The sequence below is a fragment of the Mauremys mutica genome, chromosome 13, assembly GCF_020497125.1.
Source record: "Mauremys mutica isolate MM-2020 ecotype Southern chromosome 13, ASM2049712v1, whole genome shotgun sequence".
In the NCBI taxonomy this organism is placed as follows: domain Eukaryota; kingdom Metazoa; phylum Chordata; order Testudines; family Geoemydidae; genus Mauremys; species Mauremys mutica.
Window position 1 is genome coordinate 35,670,063 of NC_059084.1, and position 18,802 is coordinate 35,688,864.

General features: G+C 43.6%; 1 protein-coding gene across 1 annotated transcript in view; it reads right to left on the reverse strand.

Annotated features, from left to right (window-relative positions):
- LOC123348334 (cytosolic phospholipase A2 gamma-like) overlaps positions 1-17,213 on the reverse strand; it is a 48,204-nt gene extending 30,991 nt beyond the window's left edge. Inside the window, exons 1-7 of the mRNA XM_044985848.1 lie at positions 17,165-17,213; positions 15,602-15,747; positions 13,612-13,754; positions 11,112-11,310; positions 9,515-9,623; positions 8,218-8,358; positions 1,061-1,114 (exon numbers count right to left, since the gene is read on the reverse strand). Of these exons, the coding sequence (XP_044841783.1) occupies positions 1,061-1,114; positions 8,218-8,358; positions 9,515-9,623; positions 11,112-11,310; positions 13,612-13,754; positions 15,602-15,747; positions 17,165-17,213 (841 nt within the window). The remainder of the gene's footprint in view (positions 1-1,060; positions 1,115-8,217; positions 8,359-9,514; positions 9,624-11,111; positions 11,311-13,611; positions 13,755-15,601; positions 15,748-17,164) is intronic.
- Between the last annotated feature and the right edge of the window lie 1,589 nt (positions 17,214-18,802).

Genomic DNA, 18,802 nt, shown 5'->3' on the forward strand with positions numbered 1-18,802 from the left:
TGACAGCTCCTGATATGTGCAGGTGTAAGTGAGGCCAGAATTTGCCCCAAAGGCTAAACCTTTGCAAAATCAGATTGAAGTTTGAAATCAGGATTTGATCTAAACTGAGAGTTTCAAAGATGCCTAAAGGAGTTGAATTTCATAATTTCATGGATTCATATAGTTTGAGACCAAGAGGCCATGAAATTTCACACAGAAACCCCTGGCTGAGACCAGGGACCTCAGTTAAAGTAAGGCACTGCTCAGGAGACTGAGCTGTGGTGTGCCACAGGTAGAGAACAGGAAAGACTGAGGTGCACCTGAGGCAGAGGTCCTGGCAATGGCAGGGAATGATTAGGTGAGACATGCTCATATAACCTCAGCAGGTGACCCACACCCCATGTTGCTGAGAAATGTTAAGAAAACCCCATGGGTCCTGCCAGTGTAACCTGGGGGGGAATTCTTTCCTGACCCCAAATCTGGTGATCAATTGGACTCTGAACATGACTCACCAACCAGGCATCTAGAAAGAGGACTCTCAGTACCACATCAGAGCATTGACCTACCCCAGCTGTATCCCATCTTTAGTGGTGGGAAAATAACTAACTAACTAAATAAAACAGATTACAATTGTGCATCAGGGAAGGAATTCCTTCCTGATTGCTGCAGTGACTGGCTGAAGCCCCGAAGCATGAGATTAGATGGTGCCCAACTCTTATTAACATTAATTGAAATTAGGATCCAAATCCCCTCATCAGTTAAGAAAATCTCAGCCCTAGCTATAATAATCTGGAAATTATCTGGAATGCTGGAGATTTTGAAAGGCAAAAATGAGAGTTGGGTGCTCAGTCTCCCTTCGGCATCCTTGACAATCCAACCCATCCACAACTGGCAGTCACCCATGGGCTACTTTAGGCTACTGCTAATACAGTAACTGTTTGACACACAACAGTATCACTGTGATAAAGAGTCGGGCATTGGGATCATTGCTACAGAATAGTGCAGTGATGCCTCCATTGGGGACCTGTTCCTATTCCATCGATGACTCGACCCTACCTTCAACACACAGAAATGTCTGTACCTATTAAATAGTTAATGATTTCCTCCATGCTTCCAAGGGCACTTCCCCATAAACCTGAAAACAAGAAGGAAGAGACCTTATTTACCATAGTGCAGCTAAGAAAGAATCAAGGCCTTTCCCTTTAATACAATGTAAGGAGTTGCCTGGACAGGAGCCACATTAGCAGAAAAGTCACTAGCACTAGCAGGCCAGTCTCTGATGGGTTATGTGCTTTTGAAATTTAGTTCACAAATTGATCCATAACTGAAAAAGTTTATTGTAAATTGAGATGGTCAAAAAAATTCTGATGAAATATGCTTTGCATCAGCAAATTTGTTAAAATTTGAACTTTCCATGTGAATTTGTTGATTTTTAACAACATTTCATTTTAAAAATAAATGTGAAATGAATCAAGTTGACCTTATCAGAACAGAACGTATCAATTGTTTAGTCTGCAGAAGAGAAGAATGAGGGGGGATTTGATACCTGCTTTCAACTACCTGAAAGAGGGGTTTCAAAGGGGATGGACCTAGACTATTCTCAGTGGTTCCAGATGACAGAACAAGGAGTATTGGTCTCAAGTTGCAGTGGGAGAGGTTTAGGTTGGATATTAGGAAAAACGTTTTCACTAGGAAGGTGGTGAAGCACTGGAATGGGTTACCTAGGGAGGTGGTGGAATCTCCTTCCATAGAGGTTTCTAAGGTCAGGCTTGACAAAGCCCTGGCTGAGATGATTTAGCTGGGAATTGGTCCTGCTTTGAGCAGGGGGTTGGACTAGATGATCTCCTGAGGTCCCTTCCAACCCTGATATTCTATGATTCTATAATTTTTTCATTTTGAAATGACCTTTCATTTCCAAATTGATTGGATTGCATAATACAGTGTAAATGAAACTATAACAGACAACATTTCAAAAGTAGAAATAGGAAGACAATATTTCAATTTTATAGAATGGAACATTTCAATTGACCTGAAATGGAAATCATTTTGTGGGAAAGGTTGAAATTTTGTGTTTTAGTCCTGATTCGGAATAGAAACTAATGTCCAAATTTCCTGTGGAAAGGTTATACCAAATTTCGACCAGTCCTAATAGTGAGTATTGGTATGTGCAGTATCACAGTGCCTAGGTGACCCAGCCATGAAGCAGGACCCCATTGTGCTAGGCGCTGGACAGACACAAAGCAGAAAGACAGTCCCTGCCCAGAGTGTTTGATATCTTTTGTTACATTCCTGCCCAGTAGGAGCTAGTTGAGAGCTAGGTGAGACAGGGCAGCATCAGGAAGCAGTGGTGGTCTTGACAGTGGGTTTGTTAAATTTATTTCTTATGTTTAAAATTCTGCTAGGCTTACTGTTATTTAAGGATCATAGAAATGTAGGGCTGGAAGGAACCTTGAGCTGTCATCTAGTCCATCCTCCCTAACTGAGGCATGATCAAGTAAATCTAGACTATCCCTGATGGATGTTTGTCCAATTTCTTTAAAACCTCCAGTAACGAGGGCTCCACAAACTCCCTTGGAAACCTGTTCCAGAGCTTCACTACCCTTAGAGTTAGAATGTTTGTGTTTGTTTGTTTGTCTCTTTGTTTGTTTTCAAAGGATAATTCCTGGATTTGTCTTCCATTAGGAAATGCATTTTGAAGTACTGTCAAAGATACCCAGAGCCTAGGATGGGCTGTGTTTGACTGGTATAGTACAAATTTGAATGAATGAATTAATGAATGAAGGTGGAATTTTCAATGTGAATAAGGGATGAGATTTTCAAAAGTACCTAACTAACTTAGGAGCACACATCACACATTAATTTGAAATGATCCTTATGCTCCTAAAGCACTTGCATCCTTTCAGCAAATCACAACTCCAAAGCCCATGGAATTTGCCTGGGAGTTAGGTACATAACTATCCTTTATCCCTTTGAAAATCTCCCCACACATACACAATTGCCTAACCCTTTTAGACCCGTTGGAAATTTCCAATCCAAATAAATAAATATAGAAGTCCAAGACATGCAAACACTGGATATTAAGAACATAAGAACATAAGAAAGGCCGTACCGGGTCAGACCAAAGGTCCATCTAGCCCAGTATCTGTCTACCGACAGTGGCCAATGCCAGGTGCCCCTGAGGGAGTGAACCTAACAGGCAATGATCAAGTGATCTCTCTCCTGCCATCCATCTCCATCCTCTGACGAACAGAGGCTAGGGACACCATTCTTACCCATCCTGGCTAATAGCCATTTATGGACTTAGCCACCATGAATTTATCCAGTCCACTTTTAAACATTGTTATAGTCCTAGCCTTCACAACCTCCTCAGGTAAGGAGTTCCACAAGTTGACTGTGTGCTGCGTGAAGAAGAACTTCCTTTTATTTGTTTTAAACCTGCTGCCTATTAATTTCATTTGGTGACCCCTAGTTCTTGTATTATGGGAATAAGTAAATAACTTTTCCTTATCCACTTTCTCAACATCACTCATGATTTTATATACCTCTATCATGTCCCCCCTTAGTCTTCTCTTTAACAAACTGAAGAGTCCTAGCCTCTTTAATCTTTCCTCATATGGGACCCTCTCTAAACCCCTAATCATTTTAGTTGCTCTTTTCTGAACCTTTTCTAGTGCTAGAATATCTTTTTTGAGGTGAGGAGACCACATCTGTACACAGTATTCGAGATGTGGGCGTACCATGGATTTATATAAGGGCAATAATATATTCTCAGTCTTATTCTCTATCCCCTTTTTAATGATTCCTAACATCCTGTTTGCTTTTTTGACCACCTCTGCACACTGCGTGGACATCTTCAGAGAACTATCCACGATAACTCCAAGATCTTTTTCCTGACTCGTTGTAGCTAAATTAGCCCCCATCATGTTGTATGTATAGTTGGGGTTATTTTTTCCAATGTGCATTACTTTACATTTATCCACATTAAATTTCATTTGCCATTTTGTTGCCCAATCACTTAGTTTTGTGAGATCTTTTTGAAGTTCTTCACAATCTGCTTTGGTCTTAACTATCTTGAGTAGTTTAGTATCATCTGCAAACTTTGCCACCTCATTGTTTACCCCTTTCTCCAGATCATTTATGAATAAATTGAATAGGATTGGTCCTAGGACTGACCCTTGGGGAACACCACTAGTTACCCCTCTCCATTCTGAGAATTTACCATTAATTCCTACCCTTTGTTCCCTATCTTTTAACCAGTACTCAATCCATGAAAGGACCTTCCCTTTTATCCCATGACAGCTTAATTTACGTAAGAGCCTTTGGTGAGGGACCTTGTCAAAGGCTTTCTGGAAATCTAAGTACACTATGTCCACCGGATCCCCCTTGTCCACATGTTTGTTGACCCCTTCAAAGAACTCTAATAGATTAGTAAGACACGATTTCCCTTTACAGAAACCATGTTGACTATTGCTCAAGAGTTTATGTTTTTCTATGTGTCTGACAATTTTATTCTTTACTATTGTTTCAACTAATTTTCCCGGTACCGACGTTAGACTTACCGGTCTGTAATTGCCGGGATCACCCCTAGAGCCCTTTTTAAATATTGGCGTTACATTAGCTAACTTCCAGTCATTGGGTACCGAAGCCGATTTAAAGGACAGGTTACAAACCTTAGTTAATAGTTCCGCAACTTCACATTTGAGTTCTTTCAGAACTCTTGGGTGAATGCCATCTGGTCCCGGTGACTTGTTAATGTTGAGTTTATCAATTAATTCCAAAACCTCCTCTAGTGATACTTCAATCTGTGACAGTTCCTCAGATTTGTCACCTACAAAAGCCAGCTCAGGTTTGGGAATCTCCCTAACATCCTCAGCCGTGAAGACTGAAGCAAAGAATCCATTTAGTTTCTCCGCAATGACTTTATCATCTTTAAGCGCTCCTTTTGTATTTTCATCGTCAAGGGGCCCCACTGGTTGTTTAGCAGGCTTCCTGCTTCTGATGTACTTAAGAAACATTTTGTTATTACCTTTGGAGTTTTTGGCTAGCCGTTCTTCAAACTCCTCTTTGGCTTTTCTTATTACACTCTTGCACTTAAGTTGGCAGTGTTTGTGCTCCTTTCTATTTGCCTCACTAGGATTTGACTTCCACTTTTTAAAGGAAGTCTTTTTATCTCTCACTGCTTCTTTTACATGGTTGTTAAGCCACGGTGGCTCTTTTTTAGTTCTTTTACTGTTTTTCTTAATTTGGGGTATACATTGAAGTTGGGCCTCTATTATGGTGTCTTTAAAAAGGGCCCACGCAACTTGCAGGGATTTCACTTTAGTCACTGTACCTTTTAACTTTTGTCTAACTAACCCCCTCATTTTTGTATAGTTCCCCCTTTTGAAATTAAAGGCCACAGTGTTGGGCAGTTGAGATGTTCTTCCCACCACAGGGATGTTGAATGCTATTGTATTATGGTCACTATTTCCAAGCGGTCCTGCTATAGTTACCTCTTGGACCAGCTCCTGCGTTCCACTCAGGATTAAATCTAGAGTCGCCTCTCCCCTTGTGGGTTCCCGTACCAGCTGCTCCATGAAGCAGTCATTTAAAGTATCGAGAAATTTTATCTCTGCATTTCGTCCTGAAGTGAAATGTTCCCAGTCAATATGGGGATAATTGAAATCCCCCACTATTATTGGGTTCTTAATTTTGATAGCCTCTCTAATTTCCTTTAGCATTTCATCATCACTATTACTGTCCTGGTCAGGTGGTCGATACTAGATCCCTACTGTTATATTTTTACTAGAGCATGAAATTTCTAACCATAGAGACTCTATGGAACCTGTGGATTCGCTTAAGATTTTAACTTCATTTGAATCTACACTTTCATTAACATATAGTGCCACTCCTCCCCCTGCACGGCCTGTTCTGTCCTTCCGATATATTTTGTACCCCGGAATGATTGTGTCCCATTGATTGGTCTCAGTCCACCAGGTTTCTGTGATGCCTATTATATCTATATCCTCCTTTATCACAAGGCACTCTAGTTCACCCATCTTATTATTTAGACTTCTGGCATTTGTGTACAAGCACTTTAAAAACTTGTCCCTGTTCATTAGCCTGCCTTTTTCTGATGTGCCAGTTTCTTTTTTATGTGACTGTTTATCATCTGATCCGGCCCTTACATTATACTTCTCATTCCTCTGCTCCTGACTATAACCTGGAGATTCTCTATCATCAGACTCTCCCCTAAGAGAAGTCTGTGTCCGATCCACACGCTCCTCTGCAGCAGGAATTAACTAATTGAATTTTCCCCACTGTGATTTTCAAAGGAAACTGCAGAAGTAGGTGTCCAAATCCCACTGGAATTCAATGCAAGTTGGGCTTCCTAATTTTCCTAGGCATTTTAGAAAATCCCAGCTCTAATGACAGGGCAGCAGCTTAGACATAGGAGACCTGACTTCTATTCCTTTTCCTTCCATTCTCAACCTTTAAGACTTTAGAAAAGCCATTTCCCCTCTCGATGACTCAGTCTCCTTCTCTGTAAAATGGGTATGTTGGTGCTCACTAAACTTTTGAAAAGAGTGTTCAGATCTGTGGATAGGATGCGTTATCTATACAAAAGCTAAGCATGTTTTAGGAGGAGCTAATTGTGTTGAAGAAAGGATGAGATGGTAACTAAGAGTGAGCAAAGGGGGTTATATGTGAGCGAATATCATGAGTGAGGTGGAAATAGGGGTGAGGGTACAGAAGGAAGGTGTGGGGGGGAGAAAAGCTGGGTAGATACAAGCATCTGGGAAGAGAGCTCTGAGACTGGGATGAGACATAGAGAGTTGAGTGGCTGGAAACATTCCAAGCGGGTCTATAATATGTTGCATTCGAATAACAGGGTGGACCTGCAATATCTATCTATCTATCTATCTATCTATCTATCTATCTATCAGCAAGGTCTGAATGAGCTCTCCTCTGGCAGCTAGAGATAAGCTTTAGGGAAAAGGTTCCAGGACATAAACACACCTAATCTGCTGAGGTATCCTGCCCAAGTGACCAATTTTGTCTGGTACTGGGTTACAAATCACTTCAGTATTGAATGCAGGGGTCATGAAATGCTGTTGTCGTGATCGTATGAGTAAAGGGCAGCAGAACTGTGCTTAGCCTGCCATTATTGCAGGGGTCAAGCCCAAATGAACTGAACTGCACTTGCTAAGCAGGGGTTCTGATGCCAGATCCCAGTGGGGAGAGGGTGTGGGAGGGGGACAGGTGGTTCTGCTTAGAGGGGTGGGCTCTGTCTAAGAGTCCTAGGCAACATTTGACCCACCCCTCTGCCCTGTTAAATGTAGAGCTGATTAGGCTCAGTTGAGAGTGTTTTGTTTTGGTAAGTGATCACTAGAGCTAAACCACTGAGAATCAGGTCAAGTGCTCAGCCTTAGGGCTGCTAGGGGACAGTGTTTGGGGTAAGAGATGGCCCAGTCTGCACTAGCAGGGAGGTTCCCCCACTAGCTGCTGAAGTCACTGAGAGCCGGGTGGAACCCCAAGAGACCGACTCGCAGAGATCACAGTGGGGAGGCAGACAATGAGGGCCCAGGGCCATCGGCGACAGAGCAGAGGATGGCGCTGTGCAGTGAACTGTGACATGAGGAATGACAGCAGCGGCACAGAATGAATGGGCAAGAACAGTGAGCCAGTGTCAGCAGCAGCTGAGTCATTGCTCCACATTCCCTACCCTGGACCCTCCCTGGATTGGAGGTGAGCTCATGTGAATGCACCTCTGAACTCTGGGTCTCCAGGGACCAAGGACAACAGCTGTGAGCAGGGTGCGGTGGAGGGAGAGGGCAGTGGTGTGTTAAAAGGAAATCGGTTTGTTGTACTTTCACAGGGCAAGGTTTGAATCGGAGGCCCAGGACAATGTCCAGCTTACTCTGGAGTGGGAGTTTTGCTCATGGTCAGATAGTTTGAATCATGGTGGTGGTGTTTTCCCAAATTAATGCTGGGCTCCTTTTTCCTTTTACTAAAGGTTTTCTCTGCTATACATAGGCTCATTGTGTCAGGAGCGGACGCATTGACTCTTAGAAGCACCCAGGCATGGTGTGTAATTTTTCCAGATTGTTGGGTGGGGCTTGAACTGGTTTCTGTGTTATATTGTTAAGATGGATTCCTGGATATTGAACCCAGCCCTTGCTGCTGCTGACTTCACCTGGCAGAAGGTTTACATACATATCTATCGATCAGCTAAGAATAAGGAGCTTCAATGCTTACCTTGCAGGTAGCAGATATTTTTCTCGTCCCTCTTTTCTTTCAAATCCCCATTCTTGAATTTGCTTCCCAAGTCTTCAGTGCACACAAATGCCCCCAGGCCGGGAAAGCCAGATTCATGGGGGGTGAATTCAAACCAGGTCCCTGCGAAATATAGATAGTGCCAGTTTCTTGTTGTTCCCTACTTGGATGATGGCAATAATTTCTCAATTCCCATTCCCTTAATTTGTTTGCGCCACCAGTGAATCCCACCTAATTTTTCAGTCTGTTCCTTCCCCCATGGTCATTTTCATGCCATTTTTTATGGTGACCTCCTCCATCTGGTATTTCCCTCTGTAGCTGGGTAGAGGTATAAAACCTTGAGCTGCCCTGCTAATGAAGCAGCTTCTCCCTTCTTCCACATAGGTGGACAGGTATATGGACCAGGACCCTTAGCAGGGAACCCTGCAGGCCCTAGGGCAGGCTCAGGGTGATCTGCTGAGCCAAGTGGAACCAGCTGGGTTGATGACTGGAAAGGCATATAAACCCAGGGAAGAGCTCAGTTGCAGGAGAGTTGAGGGGGGCACGAGCAAGGCAGAAAGATAAGAGCATTGAGGCTTTGTCTCTGCTGGCTGACACAAGCCTCAAAGGCCGGAGGACCCAGTGAGGGGTCGTGGCGGAGACCAGGGGTGGTGGGAATTGGGACTGTACAACCACTGTAAATAAAATAACACGGGTGAAGCACCTGGAAGAGGCGTCTGAGACCCTTTCTTTGGCCAGCCGAAGCACAGGGCGCGGGACAAGGGGAAGGAAACCTGTGCTGCCCTGTGACACCCTCCAAAGCCAGCATCTGCTGTCCTTGGATATCCCATAATTCCTTTTGTGGCCACCACATCCCCTCTCTACCCACCCTCCAACCACCCATCCCTAACTCGGACCCAAAGGTATAAAGGAAAAAAGTCATAATGAGTCAAATCTAAAAGTGATAAATGTAACTGTAGAGCTAATCAAAAAGGCAAACAATTTCACAACATTTTCTGAAATTTTCCAAGTTCTTTTCATTTTCAAAACTGATCCTTTTTAAAATGCATTGATCAATTTATCACAAACTTACTTGATAGATATTTGTATTGAAAATGTTTTCAAAGTCACTACTGAAACAATTATGGGAATTTTTCATTTATTGACAAACTTGGTTTATTTGGAAAATAATCATTTTGGTAAAGTCATTGATAAAAAAAAAGATTGAAAATGAGAGAGAGAGAGAGAGAGTTGACAGGTTTATGCAAAAAAACCTGATCCTGTTTCTTTCTTAACTGACCCTCTTCAACTTTCTGCCATGGGTTTGCTTCTATTGCCGCATAGATGGGGTAAGGATTTGTCCCGTTTGTGGTGGCATCCTTGTGTTCAGATAACTTGGTCATATCATACTGAAAAGGTAAGAATTGATTACTGCAGAAAGACACAAGTTTTGGTGATGTTCCCAGCAATTCCTTCCCTGACAAATTAGTTCAGGCTAGGAATTAGAAAGATGCTTTTTGCTGAAAGCATCATCATCTTTGTCATTGTTCTCTCATTCTAGTGTGCACTGTATGGACAAACAACAGAGTATTTACAGTGGAGACTTTCAAATGGGCCTAAGGGAATTAAGCACAGATTTTCAACAACATTTAGGCACCTAAAGATACAGAATGGCACATAAAGGGCTTTTCACAAGCACCTAAGCAAGGTAAGAGCCTTAGGATTTATCTATCCTGGAGAAGGAAGCTCAGATCACCAGCTCAAGGAGACATGGCCACATTAGCACGGTAAGAATATTGATGTAGCTGCAGCGGCAGGAGCAGAGGGAGGGGCTAACCCCGCTGGGTTCGTACCTAAGGTCTCCATCAGAACTCACATGTGTGTGTCTCTTCCAGCTGGGAATTACACTTCCAGCTCCAGTGGACACATAGCTTGAGTTCCATCAAAATTAATAGCAAGTAGGGAGCCGCAAAGCCAGGCAAAAAAACTTTTAGTGAATAGTAAATTCAATGAAAAATTCATTTTCAGAGCATTGAAATTATTCTTGAATTCAGGTCAAATTTGGTGAATTCTTTCATCTGAGAAAAGAATTGTGAAAAAGATTAAATTGTTTATTTCAGTTACTTTGAAATAAAACATTTCAAATTTTTTAGTATTTCGGTTGACAATTTAGCTAAAATTAAAAAAAGTAAAATCAAAACCAAACAAAAAAATGACCTGAAATCTACCAAAAAATAGTTTTGGATCAAATAATCTTTAGAAAAAAAAATCCAATACTTATTTAAAAATTTTCAGCAATGAAGAATCTACCACAACCCTTGATAAGTTGTATCAATAATTAATTACTCTCACTGTCAAAAATGTACACCTTCTTTCCAGTCTGAATTTCTCTAACTTCAACTTACAGCCAATGGATCATGTTAGACCTTCTCTCTGCTAGATTGAAGAGTCCATTATTAAAAATTCAAGACCGTGATTGAGAATTTCATACCTTCAAGCTCCCTGTTATCAATTCATATTCTGGAGAGTGGAAGATTTTGGGATCAGATACTCGGCTGAGATTTTCAAATCAACCTAGGGGATTTAGAGGCAAAATTGCCACTAATTTTAATGGAAAGGGGTATCTAAATCCCTTAAACAGTCTTGAAGTCTTAACTTTATAAATATTCATATACTGCAGTGATCTATAAGAGCTCATGGGAAGAGGCTGAGATTTATAAAGTTGACAAAGGGTTTAGATAGCTTTAAAATATTATCAGGAGTTAACATCCTTCCACTCTTTTGCTCCTGAATCCCAAGTATTGCAGAGACAGAGAGAGAAACAACAACAAAGGAATATATTAAGTAAATCCAGTGACTTTTCAGTGGAACCACTCTGGAATTACACAGCAACCCACCTGCTTCAATGCAGGATAGACAAAGAAAGAGGCCCAGTCATCTGTCAGGGAGAAGAGTTCTTCTTCAGCCGCCTGTGTCGCAACAGCAAATTCCTCTTTAATATCACATGGAGAGTTGGAAAGTGTATCACGCAGGCATTCTTCCAAGGCCTGAACATTCTCTGTCCAGTCCTTCTCTTGGTAGAGGAAAGACATGCACCTTTCAATGATCCAAAACAGATATGGCTGTGACTAAGGGAAAAGGATGGGGAGTTACCCCTCCCCCTTTTAATCTTCAAACCTTCATACCTAGTTTTCATGCAGGGGATTCTAATTATCATCCTGGCATTATAACAAATCTGTGTCTTAACAAGGACTTCATCCATAGCCAGGGCCGCCCAGAGGATTCAGGGGGCCTGAGGCAAAGCAATTTTGGGGGCCCCTTCCATAAAAAAAAAGTTGCAATACTATAGAATACGATATTTTCCTAGGGGCCCCTGCAGGGCCTGAGGCAAATTGCCTCACTTGCCCACCCCCCAGGTGGCCCTGTCCATAACTGTCTGTCACCATGGCCACTGAGAAATTTATGGCAATAACAGGGATAGAGCTAAGATCCTCTGCTGAAAGCCAAGACCTCTGCCACTCTGAGCTATGGAGAAACTCCATTAGCTGCTTCTCTAGGATCTATGATGCATGCTAAACAATTCTGACTCTACAAACAGAAGGCAGTGGTGAGCACACTAAGCCAGCCATTATAAGTATGACCAGATCCCAAGGCACTTCTTGAGCCAATGGGGAAGCTTCGTTGTCAATACAGAGTTTATGACATGGGAAGAAGCAATTAAAATCTCAACCAATAGAGGTCAGTGGTAACAAACACACACACTGTTTCACTAGGCCACCCACCCTTGCTCACCCATCTCATTTTCTACTTCCCTCACTCACCACAATGGCTGAGTGAGGTGCTTTGCAGCAGGCACAGAGACTGATTCTGGCCCTGGTTGATCAGCTAGAAGTGTCCAAGGATTTTCCTTTCCCATCTCTTTCGCCAAGGACAACTCCACTCTTCTTCGTTCTTTCCAAGCCCCAATACTGGAAACTCCTTTAACTCTTCCCTCTCCTTCCCTCTGTGTATTTTCCATCTCTTGGAAAACCCCAATGAACCACAAGCCCTTAAGAACCCCCACAGATTGCCTTTTTCTCACTGTTCCCACTGCTGGAAGGCTATCCTCTGTCACCTTGGTTGCTGTAAACATAATTTCTCTAGTCTCCACTGAGCCTCACTTCTCCAGATCTGGAGTCTGCCCAGAATGTCCCTGCATCTTAGAATCATAGAATATCAGGGTTGGAAGGGTCCTCAGGAGGTCATCTAGTCCAACCCCCTGCTCAAAGCAGGACCAATTCCCAACTAAATCATCCCAGCCAGGGCTTTGTCAAGCCTGATCTTAAAAACCTCTAAGGAAGGAGATTCTACCACCTCCCTAGGTAACCCATTCCAGTGCTTCACCACCCTCCTAGTGAAAACGTTTTTTCCTAATATCCAACCTAAACCTCCTCCACTGCAACTTGAGACCATTACTCCTTGTTCTTTATTCTGGTACCACTGAGAACAGTCTAGGTCCATCCTCTTTGGAACCCCCTTTCAAGTAGTTGAAGGCAGCTATCAAATCCCCCCACATTCTTCTCTTCTGCAGACTAAACAATCCCAATTCCCTCAGCCTCTCCTCATAAGTCATGTGCTCCAGCCCCCTGATCATTTTTGTTGCCCTCCACTGGCCACTTTCCAATTTTTCTACATCCTTCTTGGAGTGTGGAGCTCAAAATCTTCTAACCATGTCATCCAGCACTTGGGTCCCCAGCATCAGATCTCCATGCCTGGCCAGGAGGCAGATGTCCAGTGAGCAGGCACTGGGTTAAGGCTCAAGACACCTACGTTCCAGTCCGAGCCCTGCCACTGACCTGCTGTGTGACCTTGTATGTGTCACTTTACCTCTGTTTCATTTTGAATCCATTTCCTGTCACGTCTACTTAAAGGTGGCATTTCCAAAAGTGACTTAGGAGCACAAATCTCATTGCAAGTCAAGGGGTGAGTCATTTAGGGAGTGTCTGTGTTGCACTCAGAGGTGTGACAGCATTATGTGTAGACAGACCTGTGCTAGCTTTGATCAAGCGAGCTCGAGTGCCAATTGCAGTGAAGCTGCATCAGCATGAATGTCACTGTGGGTGAGCTGTGTGGGTACGGACTCGGTTCAGAACAGGCTGGCACAGCCCATATTGTAGTGCCAGAGGTTCACTACTATTAGTTTCCAAGCCAACAAGGTTAAAGCTAGCTCAGGTATGTCTATGCCCGTTACATCATGCCCCCTGATTGCAGGGTAGGCATACACCTAGGTGCTTCTGAAAATCTCACTCATAATGCCTTGAAAATGTACAGAGCTAATTAATAATAAGAATGCCCCAATGACCACCAACTCTGTGCAGGAAAACTGATACATTCTCACTTCTACTGACATGCACCTACCAGGTGGAACCCGATACCCCACACAGGTACATGACAGCGTCCAACAGGCCCTGATTCTTCAGCTCCACCAAGGTTCCCTGAAGGGCTATCATGGCCCGCAGACCTCCGCCTGATCCTAGGACAGCGATATTGGGCATGTTATCCTGGGGGAGGAAAAGAGGGAATGACAAATGAACTAGGAATGCTGAGTGATCTCTGTTATGCAGCTCTTGGTACAGATCCTTTCAAGAAATTCAGAGAGAAAGCCTCAAGTTTCAAGACTTGTTTGCCTGATGTTAGGAAGCCTCCTTATCGGGTGCCCAGTGACCTGTGTCCCATCCTGAGCCAAGAGCAAATGCATCTTATCTACATTTTCAGCCATAATCACACCGTGGCAGCACAGTAATCCCTTAGGGCTCTTTGAACCTCTGGGCCTTTGAGCTTAAAATCCTATGCACCAACATACAGACCAGGACCAGAATTTTCAAAGGGATGCCGGCAAGGGCCTAGGGGACATTTCAAAAGCACCTAAGCAATTTAGGTGCCTAACTCCTTTTGATTTCCATTGGACTTGAAATAGGGCTCAAACTTACTAGTGCTCTGTACTGTGCTCCATGTTCATGCCCCTTACTCTCCATGATTCACGGGAGTGAGTGTGTTTATCTGAACAAATGTGTGTAATGTAGGAGGACTATTTTTTGTGTCCGAAACGTAACGTATGAAATGCAGCTGCTCAAGAAATGATTTTTATTCCTATACAAATTTGCTTTCTTTTTTTGGAGAGACCAAATTGTTCATCAAAAAATGATGGGTAGGGTCTGTCCAAAATACGAAAACCCACCAAATGATCACCCCATCACCTGTCTACTCTCCAGTAAATTTTTAGGTGCTATTTATTTCAAAAACTTTTGTTTTGTTATGGTAAAAATGGACATTTCTGTTTTCACAAAATAGCAATTTTTCATTCAAAATGTGTTGAATGCAAAAAGTCAGCCCACTGTAGTATTAGGGCACTAACAAGATTAGTGACAAGTGAGTCACCAGTGGAGACTGAACCTTGAGCACTAAAAAACCCAGGTCACTCTCCCTAGTGCTGAAGGAAGAATATTGAGAGGAGGAAGCAGTGGAAGATTCTTAGGTTGACATTTGCAAAGCCCTCAGAGGGGAGATGTTCCCAAATATGTCAGGTCTACAGGAGTTTGCATCCCTCCACGGACCATCATTTTTCAATGATGGGTAATGATCATGGGAAATTCCTCCCGTGTCTCCACCATGCCAGTTAACAGAGTAACCACAGGGGGTGGGCAGCAGTAATTGGCTTTTACCCTCTGTGCAATTCAGCCAGCAGAGGGAGCTGTGATAAATGTAGAAAGTATGTTTCACAGTCACTATTCATTACTGATATTAATACTAAGTCAGACAAGTATCAATAGCTCACTCAATTCTCTATCCCTCTAAGGCATTGTTTCTCAACCTATTTACCATTGTGGGCCACATACGCAGCTCTCTATGTGTTATGGGAGTTGAGAACCACTGCTTTAATGCAATCTGTGCATTACAGTGATGGCTCTAATGCCTTCTTCCGCTCTGTTCTCTGCTGCAGGCTCTGGCTGGCATCAAAATCACAGCGGTATATACAGATACACTGCAAAGGGGCTATAGTAAACACTGACTGAATTCACGTGAGCATGGAGCTCTCTAAAGGTTAGCCCCAGCAAGTCCCTTACTGCATTCTAAGGATGTTACTCCTTTAGCTGAAGGGGTAGGATCTTGTGCTTTTAGCACTGACGGCACCCAAGTATGAGCCCTCCCAAAAGTCATAAGGTTTGTATGTCTGTGTCCATTGGTTGCCCCCTGGTGCTTTGGGAATGTTGTATTTCAAGGGGACTATCTCCATGGGGGAGGATTTTGGAGGCGTTTCCTCCCACTGTACCAGGCATCTCAGTCACCATCCACGTGGCTAACATGCTAGATTGTTCTCCTTAGCACTATGGGCAGCATAGGCCCCTACCTCAGCACAGGCAATGCCAAGGCTCTTGAGGCAATCCATGACTTTCGCCTTTCTGTTCCCAGTGGCTTCTTTCTCACCCTCCGAGAGCTCATGGGAAAACCGGACACATCCATCATCCTGCCAAAAATAAAACAACAATAAAATATCTCATCTCTCCAAAGGCTGCCAGGGAGTGGAGATGTGGGGTCTGAGTGCAGATAACACTGGTCCCTCAGAAGTTACCCAGGATTCACTCTTTATATGTGTATGGTGGCTGTACCTAGAAACCTCAGCCAAAGTCAGAGGTAGAGCTGGGCAAATGACTGATTTTTTTTTTGGCTCATTGGAAGTTCTGAGAAACTGGGGAGTGGGGGGGAACAATCAGTTTGGGTCGAACCAAATCCAAAATATGTGACAAGCTTTGTTAAACTGAAAGAAATCTACTTTGGGTCGAACAAAACAAGATTCTGTATGACAAATAAATTACCTTTATCAATTGTGAACTCTCCATAGCTTCTCCCAGATTTCCCCGTAGAGCTCCTGTTGATGTGGAATTCTTCCTTCAATGGCAAATGGACTCTTCAGGGAGCACCTAGATGGGAGAACCAAGTCAACCTCTAACAGCTGTTTTCTTCTTCCTGTGTCTGTTTTAGAGAAAAGGAACATTTAGTATAGCCCCATTGGGATATCGAGTGGGAATTGTAAAAGAGTCTAAGGGAGTTAGGAGCCCAAATCCTACAGAATCTCAGCCTGGAAATATAAAAGAAAATAAGCTAACTTGGAGCTTGGTGGTTCAGAAGTTCCTCATTCCAAATATAAATAAGAAGAGAGGGAGTATGGTTGGTGCTGTATCAGGTTCTGATTTAAAAAAAAAAGGCAAACCCTAGTAATAACATTTCTCTCCTGCTACAACCAAATGTTATGATGGATCAGGTTCCCCAACCTGCCCTTCTGATACAGTTAGTTATAACCAAAGATGGAAACAGTTGCTGTTGTTAAGATGCATTTCAAGAGATGCCGTTGGAAATGCAGACTGAGATTCATCAGTGTCTGCCAGTTGGAGACAGTGCGGTTGCAGGGTTGTGGTTAACAGAATTCAGGATGCACTTGTGCAATGTTCCCCCCTAGCCCCGAGTAGATGCTGAGCCACAGTATATATCATGCTGAGTAGTCGTTGGGCCAGTCCATTATCTATCAGGTAGCTCTTGCATTGTTATTAACCCAACGATACAGGACTGCAAGTCATAATGAGCAAGCAATGGCATCCACAGCTGCAGAGAATCCTCCAGCAAGGTTCTGGGGGGAGGAGGAGAAGCAAGGGCATGACAGACTCAGGGGAGATGGTGGGAAGGGGTGGAGAGCCTGTGGCAGAGCCAGGGGTTGAGAAGTGAGCACCCCCTGGCACATTGGAAAGTTGGTGCCTGTAGCTCCAGCCCCGAAGTTGGTGCCTATACAAGGAGCTGCATATTAACTTCTGAAAAGCCGCATGTGGCTCTGGAGCCACCGGTTGGACACCCTGACCTAAGGGAAGGGGAGGAGTTGAGCCTCGCTCATACTTGTCGGCCCCATAGCTAGGGTACTCACCTGAGATATAGGAGTGCCCCGTCTGCAGAGGAGAAGAAGGGATCTGCATCTCTCAGGTGAGTGCCTTAACTACTGAGCTAGGGGACATTCTGAGGCAGGGGGTCCCTGCCTGAAGTGCTTCCACTCCAGATTAATAATTTGTCAAGGAAGCATCACCACCCCGCCACCCAAGCTTTTGCACTTTCTCAATGTTGCATAATCCACAGGGGAAGGGGCATGGCCCGGCTACTTTTAAGCAATGGTCCTGTAGTAAATCAGTACAGCTGTTCTGGTGGCATGGGTATAATGCCATTGAAATTTGATTCGGCCACCCTTCTGTACAGAGGAAGGGGCAGCCAGGCCTAATTTCAGAAAGTGGTGTCACGACCTAATACTTGGCACCTGTGCTGCCAGCCTTTCAGAGCCCTGGCTCCACAGGTATCCTGCCTGGTTGGAAAAAAGGGAGCTGAGAGCCTGGAAGTCCTGGATCACCACTCCTCAGTGGCCCAGGTTCTTGGCACCCTACCATGCAGATTCCCCCCGGAGCAGGGGATCCAAGATTCTGAGAGTACGCAGGTTTGGAGCAGCCCTCCTGGCAGACTGCTCCTGAGCGAGGCTCCATTCCCTCCCTTGGAATATTTTGAAATGTTCTAGGTTTGTTCCTCATTGTGAAGTATGTAAATCTTCTGCCATACAGAATTTTCTCCCTCCGCCCAGCTTACAGTGCTGCAGAAAGTTACACACAAGCTGGATGGCATGGGATGTGTTTGCAAAGATGAGGGCAGATAACTAGCATGGATAGTGAGAGGTGGCTCACATGGAACTTCTTTCAAGATGAAGATAGGCCGCAACGAGGTAGTGACATTTGTCATCCTCTGAAAGCACACTCCTCCTATCTTGGGTACCTTGCCCTTCCCTTGTTTGGTGTGGAATCTTGTGCAATTCTTCCCCTCTTAGTGCATGACTAGGTACACTACCCTGTGTACAGGAATCCCTGATCACCCTGCAGGTGTGGTGCAACAAACTAAGTTAGACACACTTAATAGGACAGTTCAGAAACAAATGTCCTTTGGAATAAATGGCACAAGAGAGTAATAGTTGTTCACATGATCCTGTTGCTGCATGACACTAAATAGCTAAACATGGTATGAGGTTTTGAGTACAGAGATCTCAGCCTGGTTAGTCCCATGGCAAACACACCATTAAGAATTATTAGAACCATTTATAAAAGGTACAGAAGAAGAAAAAGAAAGCAATGTGCATTTAAAATATAAAATACTAAGACCTTTAGTTTAATAACATTCTTTGTTCCTTTTCTCTTTGGCTGTGGAGATTTTAAATAGAAACCTTTCTGTCTGACAGTTATTTAAAGAATCATAGAAGATTAGGGTTGGAAGAGACCTCAGGAGGTCATCTAGTCCAATCCCTTGCTCAAACCAGGACCAACACCAACTAAATCATCCCAGCAAGGGCTTTGTCAAGACAGGCCTTATAAACCTCTGAGGATGGAGATTCCACCACCTCCCTAGGTAACCCATTCTAGTGATTTACCACCCTCCTAGTGAAATAGTGTTTCCTAATATCCAACCTAGACCTCCCCCACTGCAACTTGAGACCATTATTCCTTATTCTGTCATCTGCCACCACTAAGAATAATCA